At 37.8% G+C, this 23,099-nt stretch overlaps 1 protein-coding gene across 5 annotated transcripts; it reads left to right on the top strand.

The window, feature by feature from the left end:
* Nucleotides 1-9,205: 9,205 nt before the first annotated feature.
* LOC104903815 (hypothetical protein) lies at nt 9,206-22,854 on the top strand. Of its 5 annotated transcripts, none has more exons than XM_019251929.3 (18): nt 9,206-9,916; nt 10,290-10,857; nt 11,010-11,132; nt 11,341-11,655; nt 11,789-12,148; nt 12,231-12,497; nt 12,596-13,264; nt 13,432-13,882; nt 13,966-14,118; nt 14,755-15,170; nt 15,247-15,369; nt 15,598-15,678; nt 16,648-16,701; nt 16,785-16,936; nt 17,387-17,476; nt 19,510-19,609; nt 21,259-21,319; nt 22,375-22,854. In XM_019251929.3, the coding sequence occupies exons 2-15, from the start codon at nt 10,321-10,323 to the stop codon at nt 17,406-17,408; spliced, it is 3,723 nt and encodes a 1,240-aa protein (XP_019107474.2). In that variant the 5' UTR covers nt 9,206-9,916; nt 10,290-10,320; the 3' UTR covers nt 17,409-17,476; nt 19,510-19,609; nt 21,259-21,319; nt 22,375-22,854. The 5 variants fall into 5 exon arrangements, with proteins under 5 accessions (XP_019107474.2, XP_019107475.2, XP_019107473.2 ...); XM_019251930.3 differs by lacking the exon at nt 22,375-22,854 and adding an exon at nt 21,410-22,343; XM_019251928.3 differs by lacking the exons at nt 21,259-21,319; nt 22,375-22,854 and having other exon boundaries at nt 19,510-19,744.
* Nucleotides 22,855-23,099: the final 245 nt, after the last annotated feature.

The following is a 23,099-nucleotide window of genomic DNA, read 5'->3' as shown; positions in this document are numbered from 1 at the left end:
AGTTGTATTTGGTGAAATAATGTTTGAAATTACCTTTTGGTGTTTGAACTAGCTTTTGGTATTTGAACTACTATTTTGGAAAAGCTATGAATATTAGCTTTGGGGATGCGTGTAGCTTTTGTAGATTGAATATTGTTTATTTTTATAATTTTTGTAAGACTAACAACTAGTTTTACTGAACACTAATTATCATCAAGGAATATCGTCTTAAACCACTTCTTAAAAACATTTTTTTTGTCACCAATCACCTTTTAAAAAAACTTGGACACACAACCACCTTTTTGGTTCTTTTTTTTTTAGAAGCCACCACTTGCAGAAATTCGATACTTAACTTCTAATCTCCTATGCTGACCATCACTTGCATGCTTTTTCAGATTCTTTGCACTTCTTCAAAAAAATTCTTGCGACTTCTTCAAAAAAAAATATTGCAAAATTGATTAAGAGTTGTAATTGAATCAAATTCGTCTCTAATTTGCAGGAACAATAACAAATAGAAGCAAGTGGGAGGAGAGAGAAGGCACGAGCAATAGAGGAGGGTAGAGGAGCCAATGTCAAGCTACAGAAGAATACCAGCAATAGTAGCGGTGATGAACGCACCACCATCCAGTGGTATCTCCGGCAATGGCACAACAACAATGTAACGTCGGCTCATGAATAGAAGCACAACCACAACAAAACGAACGAAGGAGTAGGGAAACGATATCGAGATTGCAGTGATGATGAGCACGAGGCTCCGACGAGTAGAAGCAATGAAGCTTCGACGAGGTCCAACAACAGCTAAGGAAATAGAGAGATGTGAGGGATAGAGATGGGAAAATGTGCAAGGAAAAAAGGGTTCAATAATGGTTTAATGTCGGAAAAGTTGGGTCAACCACTGCATTCATGCAAGTGGTGGTTTCCTACAAAAAAATTACTAAAAAGGGGGTTGCGTGCCCAATTTTTTTATTAAAAAATGTGGTTTGTAATAAAAAAGTATTTTTGAAACGTGGTGGTTTCTAACAAATTTTCCTATCATAAAAGCTACTATTTTCACAGTCAAACTCTAGCACTAGTATATGCCAGCTGACATCTAGTATAACCACTAATAACTACTTCTAGAGCCAACAGCTACCGCAACACATACTTTTCCTGGACATGCCCAAAGTAAGATGAAGAGAAGTAGAGGACAAGTGTAGCTTATACGAAACTCTTAAATGCACAAGATGTTTGCGAAAACAAATAGAAAATACCTTGAAATTTGATAAACTATCGTGTAATTTGATCTTTTTTGTTATTATAAATTAGTAAGGATTATTGTTTTTTATCTGAGGATATATATTTGTAAATTAAGGGTGCACACCAAGGGCATGTTCGACAAAAGTAGCGGTTGAAGTGGTGGCTAGTTGTCGCCTAGTACCCGTTAGCTTTTAGTTGCAAAAGTAGTTGTTTAAAGTATAAGTATTTACTAAAAGTAGTTGTTGAGATTATATATAAGAGGAAAATTATTAAATGAAATATTGTCTAGTTATGATATTAATTTTGATATTAATATGATTAATTATTTTATGGTTAAACATACCACTTTTTAATCCTTAAAGTATAGATAAGGATAATTTTAAATTAGGACTGTAAAACCCTAGAAAATAAGATGCCATTCATATGCATTATCTAAAAAGTAAAATAATCTTAATTAAATATGAATAAATTATGCAAATATTAATATCCTTTACATTAATCTAATTGTCGAATCTAGCTTGCAATAGAGATTAAGCTATACGGTCACGACCCACAAATAATCATCATGCTTGCAGATCTTTTCAATCTAATTTTACCATTTGAAGTAACATCGACATGAGGAAACTCAACGATAGTTTAAATTTAGAAAAATCCGCTAAAATCTAAAAAGAGGATCATTTGGTAAATTTATTCTAATCAAACTGTCCCATGTTAAATCTTTTTTTTTTTATCCCAAAACTCTTTCTTTATCCAAAACTCTTTCAACCAAACATCTGCTATTATACGATCAAATTTAATACATCCTTGTTTTTTTTTTTTTTTTAGCGACAAGAACACACAAAGAAAACCTACAACATTAAATTACCTAATCTAGCTGCTACTGCTAGGTTATGCGCTACTGTAATGTCGTTTCTAGGAACCTTCTTGATCTCCCATTGTTGGAAGTTCCGACAGATAGCTTTGATATCGTGAATTATTTTAGCGATTTCTACTGATTGATGCTGGCTATATGAAGCTCGAACCACTTCTGTCGAATCTGACAGAATTTGAATACGACGGATGCCTTTTGATTGTGCCTCCCACAAACCTCTAAATATCGCTAGAGATTCAGCTTGCAGAGACGAAGAAGCCATGACTATAACATTGCCCTCAAATAACTTGCTTTCATTCACATATGCCTTCCACCCTATGCCCGCTCTTGGTAGATTTTGTTTATATCTTTTCCAGGCTCCATCCACCAAGACTATGCATGTGTCCTGCTGTCTGTTGTTGATCAGGGATTCCGATATCCTTTGATGAGGATTGGAACTGGATAAATCTTTCCTTAGGTGCTTTTCTTGTATTATGATGCTTTCATCATAATCTCGGAGAATGATGCTTTTCCTTTGTATAATGTTTATAGGATCCTCGAATTGATTTCGAAACACCATGTTGTTTCTGTGTAACCAGATTGACCAGAGAGTAACAGCAAATTCCCTAACTCGTTCCGACCTTATTCCGTCTTCTTTCCAGAAGAGTTGGAGAAAATTCCCGATCCATTCTTCTATGGGTATGCTCTGACTTGAATGAGTTTTGATCCCAAGTGTAGAGGTTGACCATATGTGAGATGATATTTCACAATCTCTAAACAGATGCTTTTCATCTTCTGTAACACCCCTCTGGGGACCACGAGCCCGCTAGTAGATATTGTCCTCTCTGGGCCCTAGAGGGGTGTTACAAGTGGTATCAGAGCCAGAGCCCGATTTGATGTCTTGTCGTGCCTTCGAGGACGCAGACACCCTTTAAGGGGGTGGGGAAAGGGAGTAAAAGCCATCCCACATCGGAAGTTGAGGAGAACAAAGCCTTCTTTATATAGAGGTGGATACCTCAACCTAGTAGAGGCCTTTTGGGTGGGTCGTTCCCACTCCAAAGCAAAACCTTGCGGGCTAGGGCCCAAAGAGGACAATATCTACTAGCGGGCTCGTGGTCCCCAGAGGGGTGTTACAAGTGGTATCAGAGCCAGAGCCCGATTTGATGTCTTGTCGTGCCTTCGAGGACGCAGACACCCTTTAAGGGGGGTGGGGAAAGGGAGTAAAAGCCATCCCACATCGGAAGTTGAGGAGAACAAAGCCTTCTTTATATAGAGGTGGATACCTCAACCTAGTAGAGGCCTTTTGGGTGGGTCGTTCCCACTCCAAAGCAAAACCTTGCGGGCTAGGGCCCAGAGAGGACAATATCTACTAGCGGGCTCGTTGTCCCCAGAGGGGTGTTACATCTTCTGTAGAACTATGACAGAGACTACAGATATTATTCACATGGATGTTGCGTTTAGCTAGGTTGGAGTTAGTGGCAAGGGCCTTCTGAAGAATCCTCCATAAGAAAATCTTCCATTTTGGTCTAAGATCCGAGGCCCAAAGCTTACTCCAAAATTTCCTTTTGTCTTGCGAGCCATCAAGATTTCCTTTTTTACCTAAAAGAAAAGCGTAAGCTTCCTTCACTCTGAAGGACCCATGCTTGGACTCGTTCCATGCATAATAGTCCTGAAGACTTTCTTTGGGGATATATGTTGTCAGAATCCTAAGAGATGTTTCCGGTGCGAAAGTTCTCCAAATGAGCTCTGTATTCCACGCTTTCCTATCTGTAATTATCAAGTCTCTAACTTTTCGGAGCCCTCTTTCTTGCAGATTTACCCCGGGTTTGGTCATGATGGGTGCCCCCATTAACCACTTGTCCTCCAGTATTCCTGTGTCAGAGCCATCCCCTATTATTTTGATGAATCCTCCAGCACAATCGTGAATAGCTCTGCAAAGCCCTCGAAAACCCCAAGAAGCTCGGCTTAACTTAGCCTTGTTTAGTATCATATTAACTGGAGAAGCCTTATACTTTGCAATATAGACTTGGGATATCAGAGATTGACCTGAGTTGTGAATCCTAACGGCTTGTTTTGCGAGGAGTGCTTTATTAAACAAATGAACGTTTCTTATTCCTAACCCTCCTCCTCCCTTAGGCAATTCCAAGATTGACCTTTTTTTCCAATAAATCGGTTTTTGAACTCGAGAACCTGCCCATAGAAATCTTGCAAATATCGAGTTTATCTTATCTGCCGTTATCTTAGGGATAAGGAAAACGCTGAGAATATTCAGGCTAAGCATGGAGAGGACGTTGTTTATAAGGATAACCCTACCCGCTAGTGAGAGGGATAGATTGTGCCAGCTTGAGAGCCTTTTTTCCACCTTCTCGACTAAAGGAAGAAACATTCTAGAGCTCCGGCCATTCACTTCAATGTTAGCTCCTAAATATTTCCCAATAGAATATGCAACAGGTGTGTTTACTATGTCCCTCATTTGTTGACGGCAGTTCGGAGGAGTGTTTGGACTGAACATGATAAGGGACTTATGATAGTTAATGATTTCTCCGGATAATCTGCTGAACTTTGCCAGAATATTCTTCACTCCTTCGCACGAATTAGGATTAGCTTTGAAGAAGATCAGAGAATCATCTGCAAAAAAGAGGTGAGACACAGAAGGACCGGTCCTAGAGACCTGAATTCCGTCGAAAGATTTATTAATCATTCCTTCTGTTAGCATTCTAGACAAAGTATCCATCACAAGAATAAATAAATATGAAGAAAGAGGATCTCCCTGTCGGAGCCCACATGAAGGAGTGAATCTGTCTGTAGGCTCCCCATTGACAATGATTGAGTATGACACCGTGGTAACACACTGCATAATCCAATGGCGACACTTGGCTGGAATTCGCATTTGGTTCAATAACCATTCCAGAAAGTCCCAGTCCACCTTATCATAGGCTTTAAACATATCGATCTTTAGAGCTGCCAAATGTTGCTTGCCTTTAGTACGTTGTTTGATACTACTGACCAATTCATGAGCTAATAGGCAGTTGTCCGCCATGAGTCTCCCGGGAACAAAAGCATTTTGGAACGGGGAGACCAGAGCCTTCAAAATAGGTTTAAGTCTGTTGGAAATGATCTTTGAAATGACTTTATGAATCACATTGCAAAGACTTATGGGGCGAAATTGACTTGCTTCTTCAGGTCTTTCAATCTTGGGAATGAGACAGATGTTGGTATAATTCCATTCCTTGAGCAGGTACCCTGTAGAGAAGAAATGGGAGACCGCTTTCCAAATGTTATTTCCCACCGTTGACCAGTACTTCTGATAAAAAAGAGCTGGAATACCATCAGGGCCTGGAGCCTTCAGGCTTCCCATTTGAAACACCACAAGTTTAACTTCGTGAAGAGAAACTGGTTATGTAAGAGATTCTTGCTGCTCGTCGGTAATTTGTGGGATCAAATTTTGTATCGTAGTCAGTTCCTCCCAATAATCATTGCCATGGTGAAGACCTTGGTAGATTTCAGCAAAGTAGTCTAGCATTTCCTTTTGAATGTCCTTTTTACCTGAGATCCAGTTACCCGACTTTGACCTAAGCATGAGGATTTCATTTCGTTGCCTACGACGCTTTGCTTTCCTGAAGAACCAATTGGTGTTCGAATCTTCCCACGCTCTGCTTTTGCTTTTTACCCTTTGTTGCCAATATTTTAACTGGATTTCTAGTTTCTCTCTGACTGATTTCACCACTTCCTCATCCCTAATTTCACCGTTGACACAAGGAAGGCTAGCTTGGACTTCACCGCATTGGCCTACACAATCTTCCCAGCTAATGTTGTTGTTCCTCTTGAACTCCTTACACCATTTGACAAGATGGTATCTTATGTGACGGCACCTTTGCGCAATTCTGAACATCGGAGATCCATTTACCTGAGTGTGCCATTGCTCCGATATGATATCCGAAATTTCTTTGAACTCCAGGCACCATGCTTCCATTTTAATGGGAGATCTTCTTCTTTCTTGAGGTGGGGAAATGAGCAGAAGAATGGGACTATGATTGGATATTAGGATAGGGAGGTTTATTAATTTAGCTTCTGGATTATTTTGAATCCAATTTTCCGATGCGTACGCTCTATCCAGCCGCTCATATATTCTATCTCCCGCTGACCTATTATTGCACCAAGTATAAGGTTGGCCATGAAAACTGATCTCCGACATTCCCATGTTACTCCTCCAGAAAGAGAATTGTTCTCTGCCTGGAATGAAATTTGAACCCCCCAATTTTTGATTAAGAAACTCTACTTGGTTGAAATCCCCCATGACTACGCTATCTAAATCATGATGAATTATACATTGTGATATACGATCCCACACCTCACCCCTAAACTCTAGGTAAGGCGATCCGTACAACAAAATAAGGTTCCATTTATATATAAGGTTATCGACTACATCATTTATAATACAATCAAAGTGGTTAGTGGAGCTACCAGCAACTTCTATCTTTACATCATTACACCAAAAGATCGCTAAGCCACCTGCATTATTTATAGGATCTACAGTGGCAACACCCGGGAACCCAAAATACATAGATAGCTTAGAAATATCAGGAGCAGTAGATTTAGTTTCTGACAAGAACAAAATATGAGGAGAGAATTTGCGGACAAGCCAGCTTAGGAACGGAATTGTAGGGGTGTCCGCTGATTTTAGGCCCCTACAATTCCATGCCAATATTCTCATGGTGCGCCCGGAGACTACTTAGGCCCAGTCTCGAAGCCATCTTCTCCGAAAAAAGCCATGTGCTTGAACTTCTTGAATTTGCGCAGAATTTCCTGACGTTTATCTGCTATCCACTTATGTAAATCCAAAGTCACCTCACTAATAAAACTCTCAATTAGCGCCTCGAATTCTTCGAACTTTCTTTTTTTATCACAAACTAGAGCTTGAACTATCACACGTTTAGGCCTAGGAGGATGTCCTGACCCGCGCCTAGGAGGGCCCATTTCAACTGCAGCTACTTCTTCCGACTCATTTTCCGGGATGGGCGTGGGTTTTATTTCAGTATCAGAAGATGGGCTAATTTCCTTTTTGGGCTTGGAGGGACTTACCTTTGCCTTTCCTTTAGAAATCTTTTCAACAGCAATCTTCCTTTTTTTCTTCAAAGATGAGTTCCCAATCTGCAGCTTTGTCTCAACGTTTCCTTCCTCAGCTTTTTCTTCTTTACCAACGACAATTATTTCCATTTTTTGCTGAACTGGAACTTCAACTAAGTTTTCGGATATTTTTTTTGTTGTTTCCAGGACTTCCGAAAGCTCATCAAACTTTCTCTTACCATTCAGCTTCTCTTCTTCAACAGCCTTCTCCATTATTGGAGCTTGGAAACTTGGCCAGCAAGGGAAAATACGAAGGTCAGCGAACTCCGACGCTGGGAGCCCCGCTACGGTAGAGTGGAATGAACTCGAGGATCCCGTCTGCAAAGATGAGTGAGACGCTGGAATAAGAAGAGGAGTTTGAGGAGAATGGGTTGAGCTTGACCCTTGTAAAAAATTTTGTAACTCTCCCCAATCTATGGGTTCACTTGAAGAATAAGGATCAGCATAAAATTCTCCTCTAAATAGAGCATCTTCGGAGTTGAAAAAGGATGACAGGCTATTATTGGCAAGCGAGTTTCCCCACGAACTTCCCATGTTATTGTTGTTGACGTGGTCCATATTGATTCCTTGTGGGAGAAGATCAGGTAAATCCTCAAAAGGGACAGGTACATTAAATTGAAGGTTAATATCTTCTGTAGCTTGAGAGTGATGTGGGGGTAGTGATAAATGAGAGGGTTGGGTAATAGAATTTGAGGAGTGAGGGGATGATGTGTTAGAGTCCATAGTGTCAGTTGGACTTTCATGTGAGGAGAGGGAAGGAGAGGTTTTAACTGAAGAGAGAGAGAGTGGAGAGTTATTTATGGTAGTGTTATTAAGGGGAAGAAATGATCCGATTTGGTAAGGTTTTGCATTTTGAAATGGGTTTGTTTCATTAATTTGGGTGCTGGGTGATTTAAAATGAGGAGAGAGAGTGCCATTGAACTCAAATCTGGAAGATTTCTTTTCGGCCGTATTTTTCACTGAAACAACAGGTGAGTGCAATGCATTTAATGCACTCGAAAATTTCCCGCGAGATTGCACTCGTTTTCGCTTGAAAGTTGGTTTAATAATTGAAATTACACCCTTACCCCTAGTATTAACCGAGTGTTGAAATTCTTGAGGATTCAAGCTGGGTCCGAGAACTTGCCCAGCCCAAATATGGGAACCTTTTCCGATATTGTGCATTCGTGGCCCATGTGGGGCGGGTCTCGTAGATGGACCCGATTGACCACTTCCATTACTATCTCCTCTGTGTCTAGGAGATTCATGACCCGATGACGCATTCCGCATTTCTTCGTCATGTGAGTGATTTTCGTCATCTCCTCCACTATCGTCATCCGAGCTACTGCTTGATGAACTGACCATTGGTGTTCTTCTCGGTTCATTTAATTTAACAATTGTAGTCATGAATTCAGGGGATGGAGGGAGGCCAATTATTTTGTTGGAATACAGAGACGCGTTTGGGCTACCAAACATCACTGGAGAGTCCGGAATACTTACTTTTGAGATAGCTTTATCGATAGATTTCTTTGCTTTCTCCCAAGATACCGAACATAACGAGCTTTTATGCCCTATCCGTCCGCATCTCTTGCAGAAGATGAAGACCCCTTCATATCTGAGATCTATCCATATTGATCTGCCCTCTTGCATTTCGAGATACATCCCTGGTATCAAAGGAGATTTTACCTTAAGCCATACCAGAGCTCTAAAGTGCTTTTTGAGTCCGGGTTTTCCAGATGCTTCATCGTAATAGAGAACTTTCCCTATTCGAGAGTAAATGAGATTTGCAAGCGCCTTGGAACATATAACTAGAGGAAGGCCCTCTATTTTTATCCATAAGGCCGATTCTGAGAAATTAAAAGATTTGAATGAGTCTAGGGGTTTCCATGCTTTAATAATGAGAAGGGCTCCTTTGAAATTCATAGTATCATAAAGACCTAGAACTAATGAGTCCACCCAATCCTGAACTTGCCTGATTGTGAAGTCGCGATGATTAATGAACTTGCCTACTAGAACCAATGAAACATCATGTGGGTGAAAGCTGAAATGCTCTAACGGAGTTTTAAGCATCGGTCCTTTTTTCCTATGCCATACTACAAAGTTAGAGGTAGATTGAGATTGCTCCATTCGAACAAATCCCTTTTAAGAATTAGGCCATGATTGAGTACGAAGAAAGGTTAATTTTCGAGTAGGAGACACAATAGATTCAATAGGATTATGCTTTTGGTTAATCGAATAACTAGGTGGCTGGAAGGAAAGTTTTTACAAGATGAAGAATAAAATTATAGAGAGAGAAAGAAATGTGTTATAGAGAGAGAACCTCTCGATATCTAATAATCTTTCTAGAACTCTTATTCTTCTTGATACATCCTTGTTAATTTTGACTTTAATTTGAAAAAATTTCTAATCAATACTTTTTTTTAAGCTTCAAATGCCTCGTTTTTCACAAGAAGAAAAAAAAAGGAAAAGAGAGGATATAGCAAGTCTCTCTAAAGTCTCCCCTCAAAAAAAAAAAAAAAGTCTATCTAAAGTCTAACCCTAAACCAATAACCATCGAATCGATTAAATCTCCTCTCTCTCTCTCTCTCTCAATCCATCCATCCAACTTTTCCTCGGAAAACATAACAATTCAACTATTATTAATTCACCTTCAATTGAAAGGTTCATACGATTAGTGAGAGAAACTTTTTTTGCGAGCAAATTAATCTCTAGATCGAAACTCAAATCTTCCACAAAAGATTGAAGGTTTGTTTTACGATTAATTTTATTGTATTATCTTTAAGATTTGAAAATTTGGATCTTTCACATATTTGAGCAAAATTTCATCATGTTATCTTTTTGATATTATTGAGTTATTAATACATTGTTAACCTAATTGTATAATTGTTATCAATCGATACGCTACTAGCTAATTATCATCTAATTTACCTTAGTCGATTTCATATTATCAGGTTCGTTTAACCTGATTATTTAACCTAATCTTTGTTAATTTGAGCATTAATTTAATTGTGGTTGGCGTTAGAGCTAATATACTCTTTATTTGATGATAGATTAAGTGTAAAGTTAGTGAGTGTATGTGAAAGGTGTTAATAGGAGGTTTCTATGTGTTGTTTTTCAGTTTATGGTATTGAAGTGATTGCGACGGACAAATGCCATCGACTTTGAGCACAGAGAGAAATTGCCAAGTGAATTTGATTGGCGATACGGATGCCGTCTCTCATGCTTCTGGTGTTGCTGGAATTGCATACCCAGAGAAGAGTTGTAATGGAAATGGCTTGTCGGATTATGTGACCGGATGGATGTATCTTAATGAGCAAGGCCAGATGTGTGGGCCTTATCTTCAGCAACAGTTGTTTGAGGGCTTGTCAACGGGGTTTTTGCCGGATGAGCTTCCTGTTTATCCTATTGTGAATGGTGCATTACTCAATCCTGTGCAGTTGAAGTTCTTTAAGCAGTATCCTGACCATGTTGCCACAGGATTTGCGTATCTTGCAAGAGATACGTCTGATGTGTCCACAACCACCAACTGCCATGTTGCTGTAGTTGGGCAAGATACCCCTAAAGATTCTGTTTCAGTTTTGCATAGTTATGATCAACAAAGTTATGCAAATCATAACTCTTACGGCTCTAATGTGATAGTGTCGGACTCAAACTTAGCTCCAGGGATCACTATGGCTCCGCAGCAGGTATACCAACTTTAGCAGTTTGAGATGGCAGTTTATAGTCATTCAACTATTTTGTTTCAGCTGTTATCTTTATAATCTCTTTCTTCCTTGAACTTCGTCTCTTGAATGTGAAAAGAAATTCTAATGAGTATATATATTTATTATTATATAAGGCACTTTCTTGGAGTGAAAGATGTTGGGTATTCCTGGACGGATATGGGACAGCTATGGGACCACATTCTCTTTCAGATCTTTGCTATTGGCATCAGTATGGTTATCTACACAGTTCAGTTATGGTAAGCAAACTAACAGTTCATCAAGATTTTGTGAGCATAAAGGCGGTATTTTGTTTTTGGCATTGTGCTAACTTTGCAAACCTTGGGATTTTGTCTGTTAGGGCTAATCCCGTATTTGTGCATTTGGCTTTTCTCTTCTTTTTTTTCAGTTTATTTTCAAATGTCTTATATTGATGCTTTTATATTGTGTATTGCCCTTTTTGTACAGATACGTCATATGGATAATAACTGTAGTCCTTTCACTCTGCTGTCTTTGATTAATGCATGGAGGAAAGAGAGTTTATCATCAGTGTCTGCATCAGAGATTAAAAATACTGGCTCGTCGGAACTTATATCAGAAATATCGGAAGAAATTGGGTCTCAATTGCATGATGGAATCATGAAGTCAGCTCGCCGGTTTGTTTTTGATGAACTAATTGCCAATGTCATTGTGGACTTTGTTGCTATGAAGAAGACTCAGAAACAAATCAAGAGCGAACATGTTTCTGAGGATTCCAGAAAGTGCTCGCTTGAATTTGAAAGGGTATGATCATTATCTATGAGTGCCTGTGGAGATCTATTCTTCATGTTCGTGCTTTACGTATTATTTGTTTTTCTTCCTCTTTTTCTTCTATCTGTAATTATTTTTCTTTTGTTTTGGGGTTTTGCTTTGCTAGACCAAAGCCAATGCTGAGCAAAGGAATACTTTTGCTTCAAGTGTTGCAACAGTTTCCTGCCCGGGTGATGTCTCAACTTCTTCAAATTCAGCTAATTTTGAGGAGTCTTGCAACGTCCAGAACATAAAATGTATTGGCAGTTTTGAGAATTTTCAGGTGGCCAGAAAAGCCATCAGCCAGATGCTTTTTGACTACTGTATGCCGGTTTTGTGGAATGCTGTTTTTTATGAACCTGTTGCAAATTCTGCACTCACTTGGAGAAATAATAAACGATGGTCACATAACAGTACTGAAGGAGCAGCTGTTTTGGATGAAATCTCCACTGGTTTCCAGAAGACCGCAGAAGTTAAAACCGATGTTGTAAGTTTGGTCGACTACACTGTTATTCTTGCTATTTCAATCTTTTTCAAATGTTAATTTTAGTATTACCTGCGCCGTGTAGAGAGAGCTGGGTGCACCTGCTGTGGAACTTGATTGTCCCCCCGGATTTCATGTTATTGTGCAGGATAAGTTATCTAAATCCAGTGCTCAGCATCATGGTGAAGACAGGGAAGGGTTATTTGCTAGGGTAGAAGAGGAACTTTTCATGTCTGCAAAAACATCCATGGTTGATTTCCTGGATATTATTGTTGAAAATGAAGTTTATAAGCTATCTAGGCGCGTGAAGAATAATGTAATAAGTGAGGTAATTGCAAAATTGAGTTTGATGGTAAATGGCTCCACCTACCCCATTAAAGAATGTCTATCTAAGTTACCTTTTTTTTAGCACAAGCTTAATATTAGCTGAAGACTCGTCTTGTCTTATAGGTTCCTGTTGAAATGTCGGGACTATTGTGTAATGACATCGATAGTGGAGAACATGCTGCTTTGAAGATGGTCCAGGGGATGGACTCTGGATGCATCTGCATCGATGAATCTCAGATCCTTTCACAAGAGATTAAATCATTAGATCAGCCTGCTGTGTCTCTGCACAAGCACCCTTCATCTGATTTTCTTGGAATCAGCTTCAGGAGATTGGGTGCACCTTCTAGCACAGCAATGGATGATTGTTCAACTGATGAACCACTGCCCCCTGGATCTGCTGATTCGGCAGTTGAGCCTTCTCTTGATCAATTGAAGATTCCTATTGAGGCAATAAGATCTTGTCAGACAGCTGATCCACCATACGGATATGATTCATCTGACTTCATAGGAAGTGCTTTCAAGAGAATGGGTATGCCTTTCTTCAGTGAAACTGATGATCAAAGAACTGATGAGCCCGCAATTTTTGGATTTGGGTGTAATAAGAAAGATATGGTTTCATCAAGCAGCTTCAAGTTCCGGCAGTTAGGGTTAGTTGAGAGCATTCCCAAGCAGAAGAAGTTTATGGTCTTGGCTTTATGCCGCCAAAAGTTGCATGATGATGTGCTCAGAGAGTGGCTATCCTCTTTTGATGATGATATGCGTCTCTTATTGAAGCAACGTGATCTTGTTCAGGTAAATTTTTGATTGCGACTCTGAGAGCATCTTACAGGTGAAGCGAGAAATACCTATCGAAGCTATGTTTTGTTGTCTTTTTTTCGCCTTCTGTAGTTTATGTGTGTTATTATATTTTAAATTCTTTTAGGGTATCACCTGAAGTTCTCTGTTTGCATTTGCTGCAGGAGGAAGTCAGTATCGGAAGTGAAAAATTTCATAAAATAAACCCTTCCATGCAGTCTGAGCTTGACCTTCTTATGGAAAGATCAAAGAGTTGTCACAGCTCGGGGCCATCTGAAGTTTCAGTTGTTGAAGAGTTTACTTATTCACGGCGAAAGAAAGTGCTTAATAAATCAGGAGCTGAGCCAAGTTCTCCACCTTTACGGGATATTAAGCTACGCCATCAATCATTGATGAAGTTTGGAAAACCAAAGAGTTCCAAGAGTGTTTCTGGATCAGCAGCTTCAGGTATTGTAAATTTAAAGCACAAGGCTAAAGGATTGTGCCTGAAGGAAACAGGATCATTCACCGAAACTTCTAAAATGGGAGCTGTGAAACGAAATTTAGCCAGAAATTGTCAATCAATCAGGTCGTCTAATGGTCAAAAACTGCAAAAGATTGCTGGGCCTTCTCAGAGTATGCTTTCAATTCTTATGAATAGTATTATGTTATGTTTTGGCACATATGATTGATGTATTATTGACCCATTTCCTCATTAGGCACTGTTTCTTTGGAGGATCCGGAATATGGAGTAGAAAGGGTTACAAGTGTAGAAGCGGATATGAAAGATAATATCCTTAGTGGCAGCAGCACCCATAAGACTGCCAACAAGGATAAATTCGCTGCTGATCGTCCCCAAAGGATGAAGCAAGGTAAGCACTACTTTGTTGAATGCCTCTTGTATTATTATAACCACGTTCTTTGCCTGTCATTTGGTGGTCGATGAGAGGGAAGGTTGGAGAATATGGAAAGCAGATAGCTCTAATAATCTTCATAGTGGAGTTGGGTATTGTGGCAGTTTTCTTGATAAGTATGTATGTGGCAGGACTTGGACATAGAAAACTATATTAAGATTTCTTGCTATGTTTTCTTTATTAAAGTAGCTATCTCAAAAATTGGAGTTTAGGCTGAGAATTTGGTTGGTGAATTGTAGGAAAGGTCTTCGGGAGCTGTGTGATAGTTTAGACTTAATAAAGTATACTTGCCATTTGATATTGGAGTGAAGTATGGTGGCTCAAGCCTCAACAGATAGCTAATATTTATTTTGTGCCTTTCTCATGAATCCGAATCTACACCCCCAAATCACTCCGATTGGTCCAATTCTTTTCGTTTTGTGGTCAAAGCTAGTTCTGGCAGCAGCAGTTCTTGAAGTTCTTTTTGGGTCTATGGAAAGTAGAAAAGTTAGCTTCATCATACTAATATCTCTATGTGCGAAAGATTTATCTCTAGAGATGGTTTTAAGTATGCACTTGTTTTTCTAATCATCTTCTAATCTCCCTTGTGTACAGCAACTACAATATTGAAGCTGAAAAGAAAGAATTTGGTTGATGATTCACCTTCACATCCATCAAAATTTCCGAAGCTTGTGGATGATGATGCAAAGCAAGCAGCTTTGAAAAAGGCTGGAAAAAGCACTAAGTTGAGCAAGTCCAAGATGTCTAGTTCCTGTCCAGTGTCTAAGGGTTGTGCTCGATCTTCAATTGATGGATGGGAATGGCATAACTGGTCCTTACATGCAAGACCTGCTGAAAGAGCTCGTGTCAGGGGAATTAAAATAACTACAATGCAGCGTTTTACTTCTGATATCAATGTTTCACATTCATCACATGTTAAGGGAATCTCTGCTAGGACCAACCGAGTTAAAATGCGGAACCTACTAGCAGCAGCAGAGGGTGCTGAGCTATTAAAGGCTTCTCAATTAAAGGTAACCTTAAAACTATCATTCTTTACCATGTTTTGCATCCACTGGTTTTGGTTATTTATGCATATTTCTATTGCAGGCTAGGAAAAAGCGTCTACGTTTCCAACGGAGTAAGATTCACGATTGGGGTCTTGTTGCACTGGAACCAATTGAAGCAGAGGATTTTGTCATTGAATATGTTGGGGAACTAATTCGACCTCGGGTATATGGCATCTCTGCTTTCCGTTTACTCTTTAGACTTTACTCTTCTCACTATCATTCACTTTCAAAATTTTAATTATGTTTAAAGTTCTGTTAGCATTGGCAAGAATGTTAGCAAACTACAAAGTAAAATAGGAAGCAATATCTTTCTTTTTATTCTGTCTGGTGGTTATGTCAAATTTCTTTTCGGGAATAGAAAGCACTAACATAGTTTTCTGGTTTTGTGCAGATATCTGATATCAGGGAACGGGAATATGAGAAGATGGGTATAGGCAGCAGTTACCTTTTCAGACTGGATGATGGTTATGTGGTAAGTAAATTGTTATTTAGAAGCTGAACCATCTCTTGCTTTATACACTTTTAGAGATAGATTGAGTGCAGTTCTTAGGTGCGGTTTAGAGGCTCGTTATGCTTAATTGCAAAGAGTGAACCTCATGTTGATGTTGACGACTTTTATACAGATTTGATTGGAGAACATGATTTTCGTGCTTTACTGCAGTGTTTTTTCTTGTTTTGTTTATTTTAATGGGAGTCTCAGTTCTCCTGTATGTTTTATGGCTGATGCTATATGAGTTCACTGGAGACTTCTTGAAAACATTTGTCCTTAGCCTTTATATTTCTGCAACCAGCATTTTGACCTTATATCTTTCGCGCTCGTGTATACATTTTCAAGACTCACCTATGTATTGGTGTCATTAGTGTATGTGTTATGAATGCAACCCCTTGCAATTTATACAAGATAAAAACAACAATCATTGTGAATCCTACTGACACATCTTCGAAATTCCATGATAATATCTTAACTTTAGCTTTTATTCTGATCAGTTTGGGTGCTGAATGCTGGCATTATTCCAATAAAAGTTACTAACAACGTAATGAGATACACTGATGCGTACATATTATTTTATGATGTAGTTATTCTATTTCTTTTGAGGTGATGTAGTTCATGATTTTGTGTACCTAAGTACCTTACAGATTACTGTTGTGTCAAAGCTAAAGATCAGTTCTTCTCATGAGAGTCTTGGATTATGAGGTCTAGGGTATATTTATTCTTGAGATAGTGTTGAATCCAGCGGAAATATGTCCTACGGTTATGCTTTGAATGAACAAATGATAATTTTTACCTGCCTTTTGGCCATGTGGTCACTGGATGTTCCATGAACCTATGTAGAAGTTAATAAGCTATTTTGACTGCGTATTATCTGCTCAAACATTATCCGTGTTGGGTGGTGGAAAGAAAGGCATTTAACCTGACTTTTTGTCTCTGAAATGCATGCAGGTTGATGCTACAAAACGTGGTGGAATTGCTAGATTCATAAACCATTCATGTGAGGTAGATACTGAATGTTACTAAAAAAGTCACTGAACCTATTCTATGAATAAGTAACTGATTGCAAAACCGTCTTTTCTGTACAGCCTAATTGTTACACCAAAATTGTAAGTGTTGAGTGCCAAAAGAGGATATTTATCTATGCAAAACGGCATATATCTGCTGGTGAAGAGATCACGTATAATTACAAGTTTCCGCTCGAGGAGAAAAAGATCCCATGTAATTGTGGTTCTAAAAGGTGAGTTGTGGATAAAAGTTGTGTTGTAATATTTTGTAATGTATTTAGGCATTTGGGCTTTATAGTTGTAGCAATATGTTTTGTCTTTTACTTTCTGAATTTTAGTAATTATATTATAAAGTCTATTGGGTAGTTGCTTCTTTGTAGGTTTTCTTTGACATCTCAACCCTCTAGTTTTAAATTTATAATCTCAGCAGAGAATCTCAGCTATCCTTATATGTTTTGGAGTTTGTGTATGGGAGTCTTTTTGATTTTGTTTTCAATTGCCAATCTGCGGAGTACACATCTCCGCAAATTCTCTGTTTTTTCTTTTATGATGTATCTTTCCGTTTTATTTTGGTATGTTTAGATGCAAGATTATTTCTTTATTACTGCTTTTTATACTAATTAATGGAATATATTGAGTCTCATTTTCCAGGTCATTATATGTTTTTATTTCCCCTTTTTCAGGTGCCGTGGTTCAATGAATTAAATGGATTTGAGGCTCGTATTTCATTGCAGGTGTCCTGTCAGTAGAAACTTATCCATGCTTGACACCAGGTAGTTGCATGCAAATTTTGCATTCTTATGCTTTGACACTTTTTTTGTTACAAGTTTTGAGTTTCATCTACAGCTTTTCTTTCTAGTAGCCATTTTTATGATACTGATTGCTGACATGGATAGTTTAGGTAGTCTTCATGTCATGGGTCAGATTGTGATCAACAGTGACCTGGAATTTTATGATTTGGATCAACTTTTTTGTATTTTCTTTTAATTATTATTGTTGTAATTTTTGCTGAATATTGATTGATTTTTTTTAAAAGCTTTGGTATAGTAATACTCACAAAGTCACAATAAATAAAAAGATAAACATGAAAAATTGAGAAGGATATGGCAAATTTTACGTAAGGGTTAGCATGAAGAAAACTGATATTGAAGAAGACACTAGGGAATATGATGCTAACGGATTTACACAAAATGTTAGATTAAGAAAACAGTTTTTATCTAAAAATTCAAAAAATTCTCCTTGGTCTAGCTTTTCTTCTTTTGAAAGATTGCTTCTAGATCATACCTTGATAAAACACAACTTATAATTAGGGGAGATTCTGTTAAACGTTATTTTAAATTTAAGGATTATATCTTGCAGTGTCTTGATGATTTTAGCATTAAAGTTACTTGCACCGTGAGGCATAGACATTCATTATGCTTTGATGATCTTCTAGGCACATCTTAATTTCTTAGGGTAACCTCATCATTAATGAACCAATCTCTCGTTTGCATCTCTCTTCAGTGGATAAGTATGATCAGTTTTCTGCTTGAAGGATTTACCTGCAATTTTTTTTTTTGCATGCTGGCTCTCCATATTTTCATGGATGGAAGCCAATCAAGCTGAATTGGTTGTCAGACCAAAGTGTTGAAGTTTTTTAGTTGATATGGTTACTTTGCATCTATTTTATATAGACTGGGCTACGTGCCTACAAGTGTCCACTGGGATACGGTGTCAGACTCAGCCATTTTGTAGAACAATTGTCAAGGTTGTGGCTTCAAATGAAGTACCCAAGTGTCGTGTGGGGGTGAACACAACCCGAGTCTGGCACAAATAAATAAGTGAGGGAATCAGAAGAGTTGGAGTTTTGTAGCTTCGGATCATTACCTGATATTCACCCATTATTCGTATCTACCTGTCCAAATTATTTCGTACCTACCTGTCCAAAGTATAGTATGTTGCAGTTGGTTTAGTGAGCTATGACTGATAGTGGGTATCAGAAAATTATATGCTCTTAATCATTGGCCTTTAGTATCACGCAATACTTGGGTTTCACCAGGAGTTGTGCAGAAAGGCTGTATTTTCAAGTGTTTGAGAAGGATCTTTGTGAGGATAGCCCTATAAATCCTTGGTTATGGCATGTTGTAGATAAATTAGTTCTCTCCATCACAGTAAAAAGCAATCTTATGTAGTGTTCTACAGTAGGAATTGTGTTACATACCTAAGTCTTAACGGCTGGCTAATAATGAGCAGTTGCTTGTTTATTGTTCAGTTTGGTATTGCACTTTTAGTTCAGGGTAGTTGTGGCTTTTGTCCATTCGTTTTTGCGTGACAGCTAAATGATTGGTCAAGTGCCCTTTGTTGGTTACAGGACCGATGGTTCAGTTATGATTTTTTAAGTATAAATTGGTCAGAATCTATATCAATTGAAACCTCGCTCTGAACTATTTCAAATTGATTCCTCAAAGCTAGAATCTGGCAGTAGTATACTTGTGTAAGCTGTATGCTTGTGTCTTTCTTTTGAGATACTAATGCCAATATGAATTTATCTGTCAGTTGCTATGAGCTGGGAATTAAGATAAAAGTTTTTGATCACTGCTAATATATCAATCGTGGGCTTTCTTTGTTATCCTGTTCTGAACATTGTTAATCTAGAGGTATATCTTTGGATGATGAAGGAAGATTCTAAACTAAATTGGGTATGCCATCTGAAGCTACTGAATTCTTGATGGATACCAGTTTCCTTGTGATATGTGCTGTATTTAAGACACTATATATGGTGATCTTTATTTCAGGAAAGTGACATCCATGTTTACTTGAGTTTCAGGATTTGAGTTCAATGGCTACCAAAGGTGAAGAGCTATCAAGTCATGTGCACTTATGTAGATGGTCTGTCAACTGCAGATGAGTTTCTACCCTTGGAAACTGTAATGAGTTCACTGTCTTCATTTATAGTTACATGACCCGGGAATATAATTGTTCTTTTTGTATAGAATATAGAAATCCCTAATTCTTTCAGTAACAAATGATAATTAATAATAATAATAATGATTACATATCAATTTAGTTTGTTTTTTTTGCTTTATAGCATTTTTTGGTCACTCTCATCTAGTCAGCTTTAATTTTATGACTTGAATGTGTTGCATATAACTTATGAATCATATGGTTCGTTTGCAATGGGGTGGGAGTCATCAATTGTCATGCAACTGAGAGTCCGCAGGGAGTTATTTTATTTGGAGATTTGGGTGGCGTGGGGTTGTGCACTAATAACTTGTCATGATTTCTTTTCACTGCTTCACGCTAACTTCTTAGTAGCAAGAGTTCTGCTGCTTTAGGTTTGAATTAAGTTGGTAGACTATCCATATCTTTGTTATATATACTTGGTAATTTTTTGGAGTAATTTATTATTTGAAAGTCAAAGGTTATTTTAGATCCAATATTTGTAGGGAACTTGTGAAATTAGCTGGTTCGTGTTCATTTTTGTTAGACCGTGTAGATAATCTAGGAACTTGCTGTGGTAAAATCTTTCCGGAATGTCAATCAAGGCAACTAGAATAGTCACCTCTATGTTTAGATGTTGAAAGCATAAGTGCCAGGTGTTGTGGATTCTCTTAGGTTTTTGGTGGTTGTTTCGCCATTCTATTTTACATTAGGTGGCTACATCTGCTTGGAGCTAGCCAGCATTAGTTGTGTTTCCATTTTCTTTTGGTGTTATAGAATGCCTAATTGCAGTGTTATAGATGGGATTTGATCTATGGTCTTGGGTGGCTGTCACCATTTCAAGACTTTTTCCAACTAAGTTCGATGGCTTCCGCACCAGGATCTCTATGGAAGAACACGTTAGCAACTTTTTCTATTTTTTCCCTTTTTCGTGAGTTGTATCTTTGTGTTTCCAGATATTGGTTTGTTAGTTGGGTTATCAATATTTAATGGTCTACTTAGTTTGTCAATAGGTTTATTGATCCCTTTGTTTAGCACCAACATGGAAAATCGACTCTACTTCCTCCCGGTGCAAAAGTTCGACATATAGTTTACTTGTATTTTGTCTATGTAGCACGAAAATGGCTTGGGTTGGAAACAAGGAAACCTCAATAACCATCCATTTTCGGGCTTAATCAGCATGGAAACGACTTGGATTTCGGGAACATAATCGTTTCGGAGCAAGGAAAATCTCATGTTCTAGAGGTCTTGGTGTCGCATAGTATTTTGAAAATAGAAGGATAAATTATTATATGAAACTTCCCATGGGTTTATATCAAGGTGATATTGTTGTTTGAACTTTGAAATCAGGTGGTGATTAGTGAGGTTTGCTTTAGTTATAAATCATCATTGAAACTGCTCTAGATGTTTTTATTGTATTTTATTAGTCGAACAAAGGCTTAGATTCGTGCTCTAAAATTCGCTTATTCGAACCAAAGGCGCAGAAGATAAGTTGTGGAAATTTTCTATGTTTGATGCCTAATTTCTGGCACAAAGCAGTGTTGGAGTTTCATTAGCTTATGTGTTAGTATTATATTTATACGTATTTGGCCCCCAAGGTTTCTCTCATAATTGGAATGTAATATATCTTGTGCAGGAGTACATGAATCTCCAATGGACTTACTATTTGCCGGGGGGCCAGTTCTTATATCTTTGTGGTATGTGATTTCTTAGCCTTTTAATTTAATCTTAATTCCTAGCCAATTGTTTAATCTTTGAGTGTGCCTCCATCTTAATATGAGATGCAGCAAAATCATCTGCGTATTGGCAAAATTCGGGCGTGAACCTTAACTTGCAAAGCTTCCCTCAACTTATCCGCTAGTTCTCATTCGTGTGTGGTTTTTATTAAATTTTCAATCTGAAAAACCATCGAGAAAGTTCAGGCAATGATCCAGACGATTTCACGAGCAATGGGGTTAAAGCATTTCAGTGGTGTTTTATCTCTGAACGTTAAATGAACTGAAATGTCACAAACGGCAAAGAATTAGTGAGAGTTCACTTTCAACTTAAACTTCTCTTTCAGAAAACAATTAGCTGAAACAAGAAAATATTAACCAATCTCGTAGAGCCCATTAAATCATCTATTCTTGAGGGAATCATGGTTATAATGAGTTATAAACCATTTCTTATATACTTCCTCCGTTTCAAAATAAGTGCAACATTTGCATAGTGTTTACTATTCACAGTTTAAACTTTAATTAGGTTTGGTGATTTACATTTTAGGAAAAACATAGTCATGTAGGATCTTGTTAGATTTGTCTGAATGTGAATTTTTTTAATATCAACTTTTTATAATTTTTAGTTATTGATAATTGAAGATATTAATGGTTAAAATAATGTATTGGCAAACGTGAAAACAAGAAATGTTGCACTTATTTAGAAACGGAGGAAGTAGTTTTTAATTTGTATTTTCCATCATTCCCATGAGAATAGAGTATAATTTAGTCCACAATTCGAGTTTAGTTTATCGTCATAAGAAAAAATGGCATATAAAGAAATTTCGCAAACATTAATGGACAATCCAAAAGGGAAACTGGGCAAGCATAAAGGGACGGAGGGAGTAAGCGATAAAATGTGGCTAGATTATTCTAGTATTGCCTCCCAGTTTTTTGTGTTGTAAGGACAAATTTTGGTTCAATAAGTTTTTAGTAGAATTGCATGTGTAAGCTGCATTCCACTTACACATTACATTATGTTGGTGTGGTGGATGTAGGTTTTTGGTTGTCTATCTCAAGAGCGCACTTAAGTGTTTTCAGACATGGATTTTCGTTGGTAATCCAAAATACTTGGAAGTGGGAGGTGTGGAATGTGGGCATTTAGCCTTTCCCCGTTGACGCTATTATTTAGTTTTGGATCTTTTTCATTTATATAACAAGATGTTGAAAAATACAATAATAACCTCCTTTGGCATAAATTGAACTACTACACGAGTATAAACCCTTCTTTTTTTAAGTCTCACTTTAAAGTATTGTCCTATTTTTTTTTTTAATAGCAAAAAGTGCGTCATGTTTATTGGGTTAGGAGTTTAGGACGAGAAATCCTAGATGTTTAAATATCTTTTGTGTGAATTAGAAGAATGAACAACAATTTAAAATACGTGCTCATAGACTCATTTTCTAACATGTGGATATTTGAATTTCAGATATTTAGCCGTTCTTGCTATGACAATCTTAGAAAAAGATGGTTTTTAGATGAATATTGGAATTTTTTTTTCTTTTGACGTGAAAGTACGTTAAAATATCATATTGGCCTAGTTTGTTAAATGGTGGAATTGGCTTAAATCAAAGGTTTTGACCTGTTAAGATTGATAAATTAAATCCTCTATGGTAAATAAAAGAACAATATGGACTTGGAAATGTATCTTTGGGTAAAGAGTTTATGGAGCTTTAGGATGGAGAATGTTGAGTTGAAATGACTAATATGTCTAAATGTTTGCTC

Source organism: Beta vulgaris, chromosome 9, assembly GCF_026745355.1.
Source record: "Beta vulgaris subsp. vulgaris cultivar EL10 chromosome 9, EL10.2, whole genome shotgun sequence".
Classification (NCBI taxonomy): domain Eukaryota; kingdom Viridiplantae; phylum Streptophyta; class Magnoliopsida; order Caryophyllales; family Amaranthaceae; genus Beta; species Beta vulgaris.
This window is presented reverse-complemented; position numbering and strand designations above follow the sequence as displayed.

Excerpts from the sequence above, each read along its gene's own strand:
- LOC104903815 (XM_019251929.3), top strand. The coding sequence starts at position 10,321 with ATGCCATCGACTTTGAGCACAGAGAGAAATTGCCAAGTGAATTTGATT. Across the intron at positions 13,883-13,965 it reads GATTGCTGGGCCTTCTCAGA|GCACTGTTTCTTTGGAGGAT; the intron begins GTATGCTTTCAA and ends TTTCCTCATTAG. Across the intron at positions 16,702-16,784 it reads TCATAAACCATTCATGTGAG|CCTAATTGTTACACCAAAAT; the intron begins GTAGATACTGAA and ends TTTTCTGTACAG.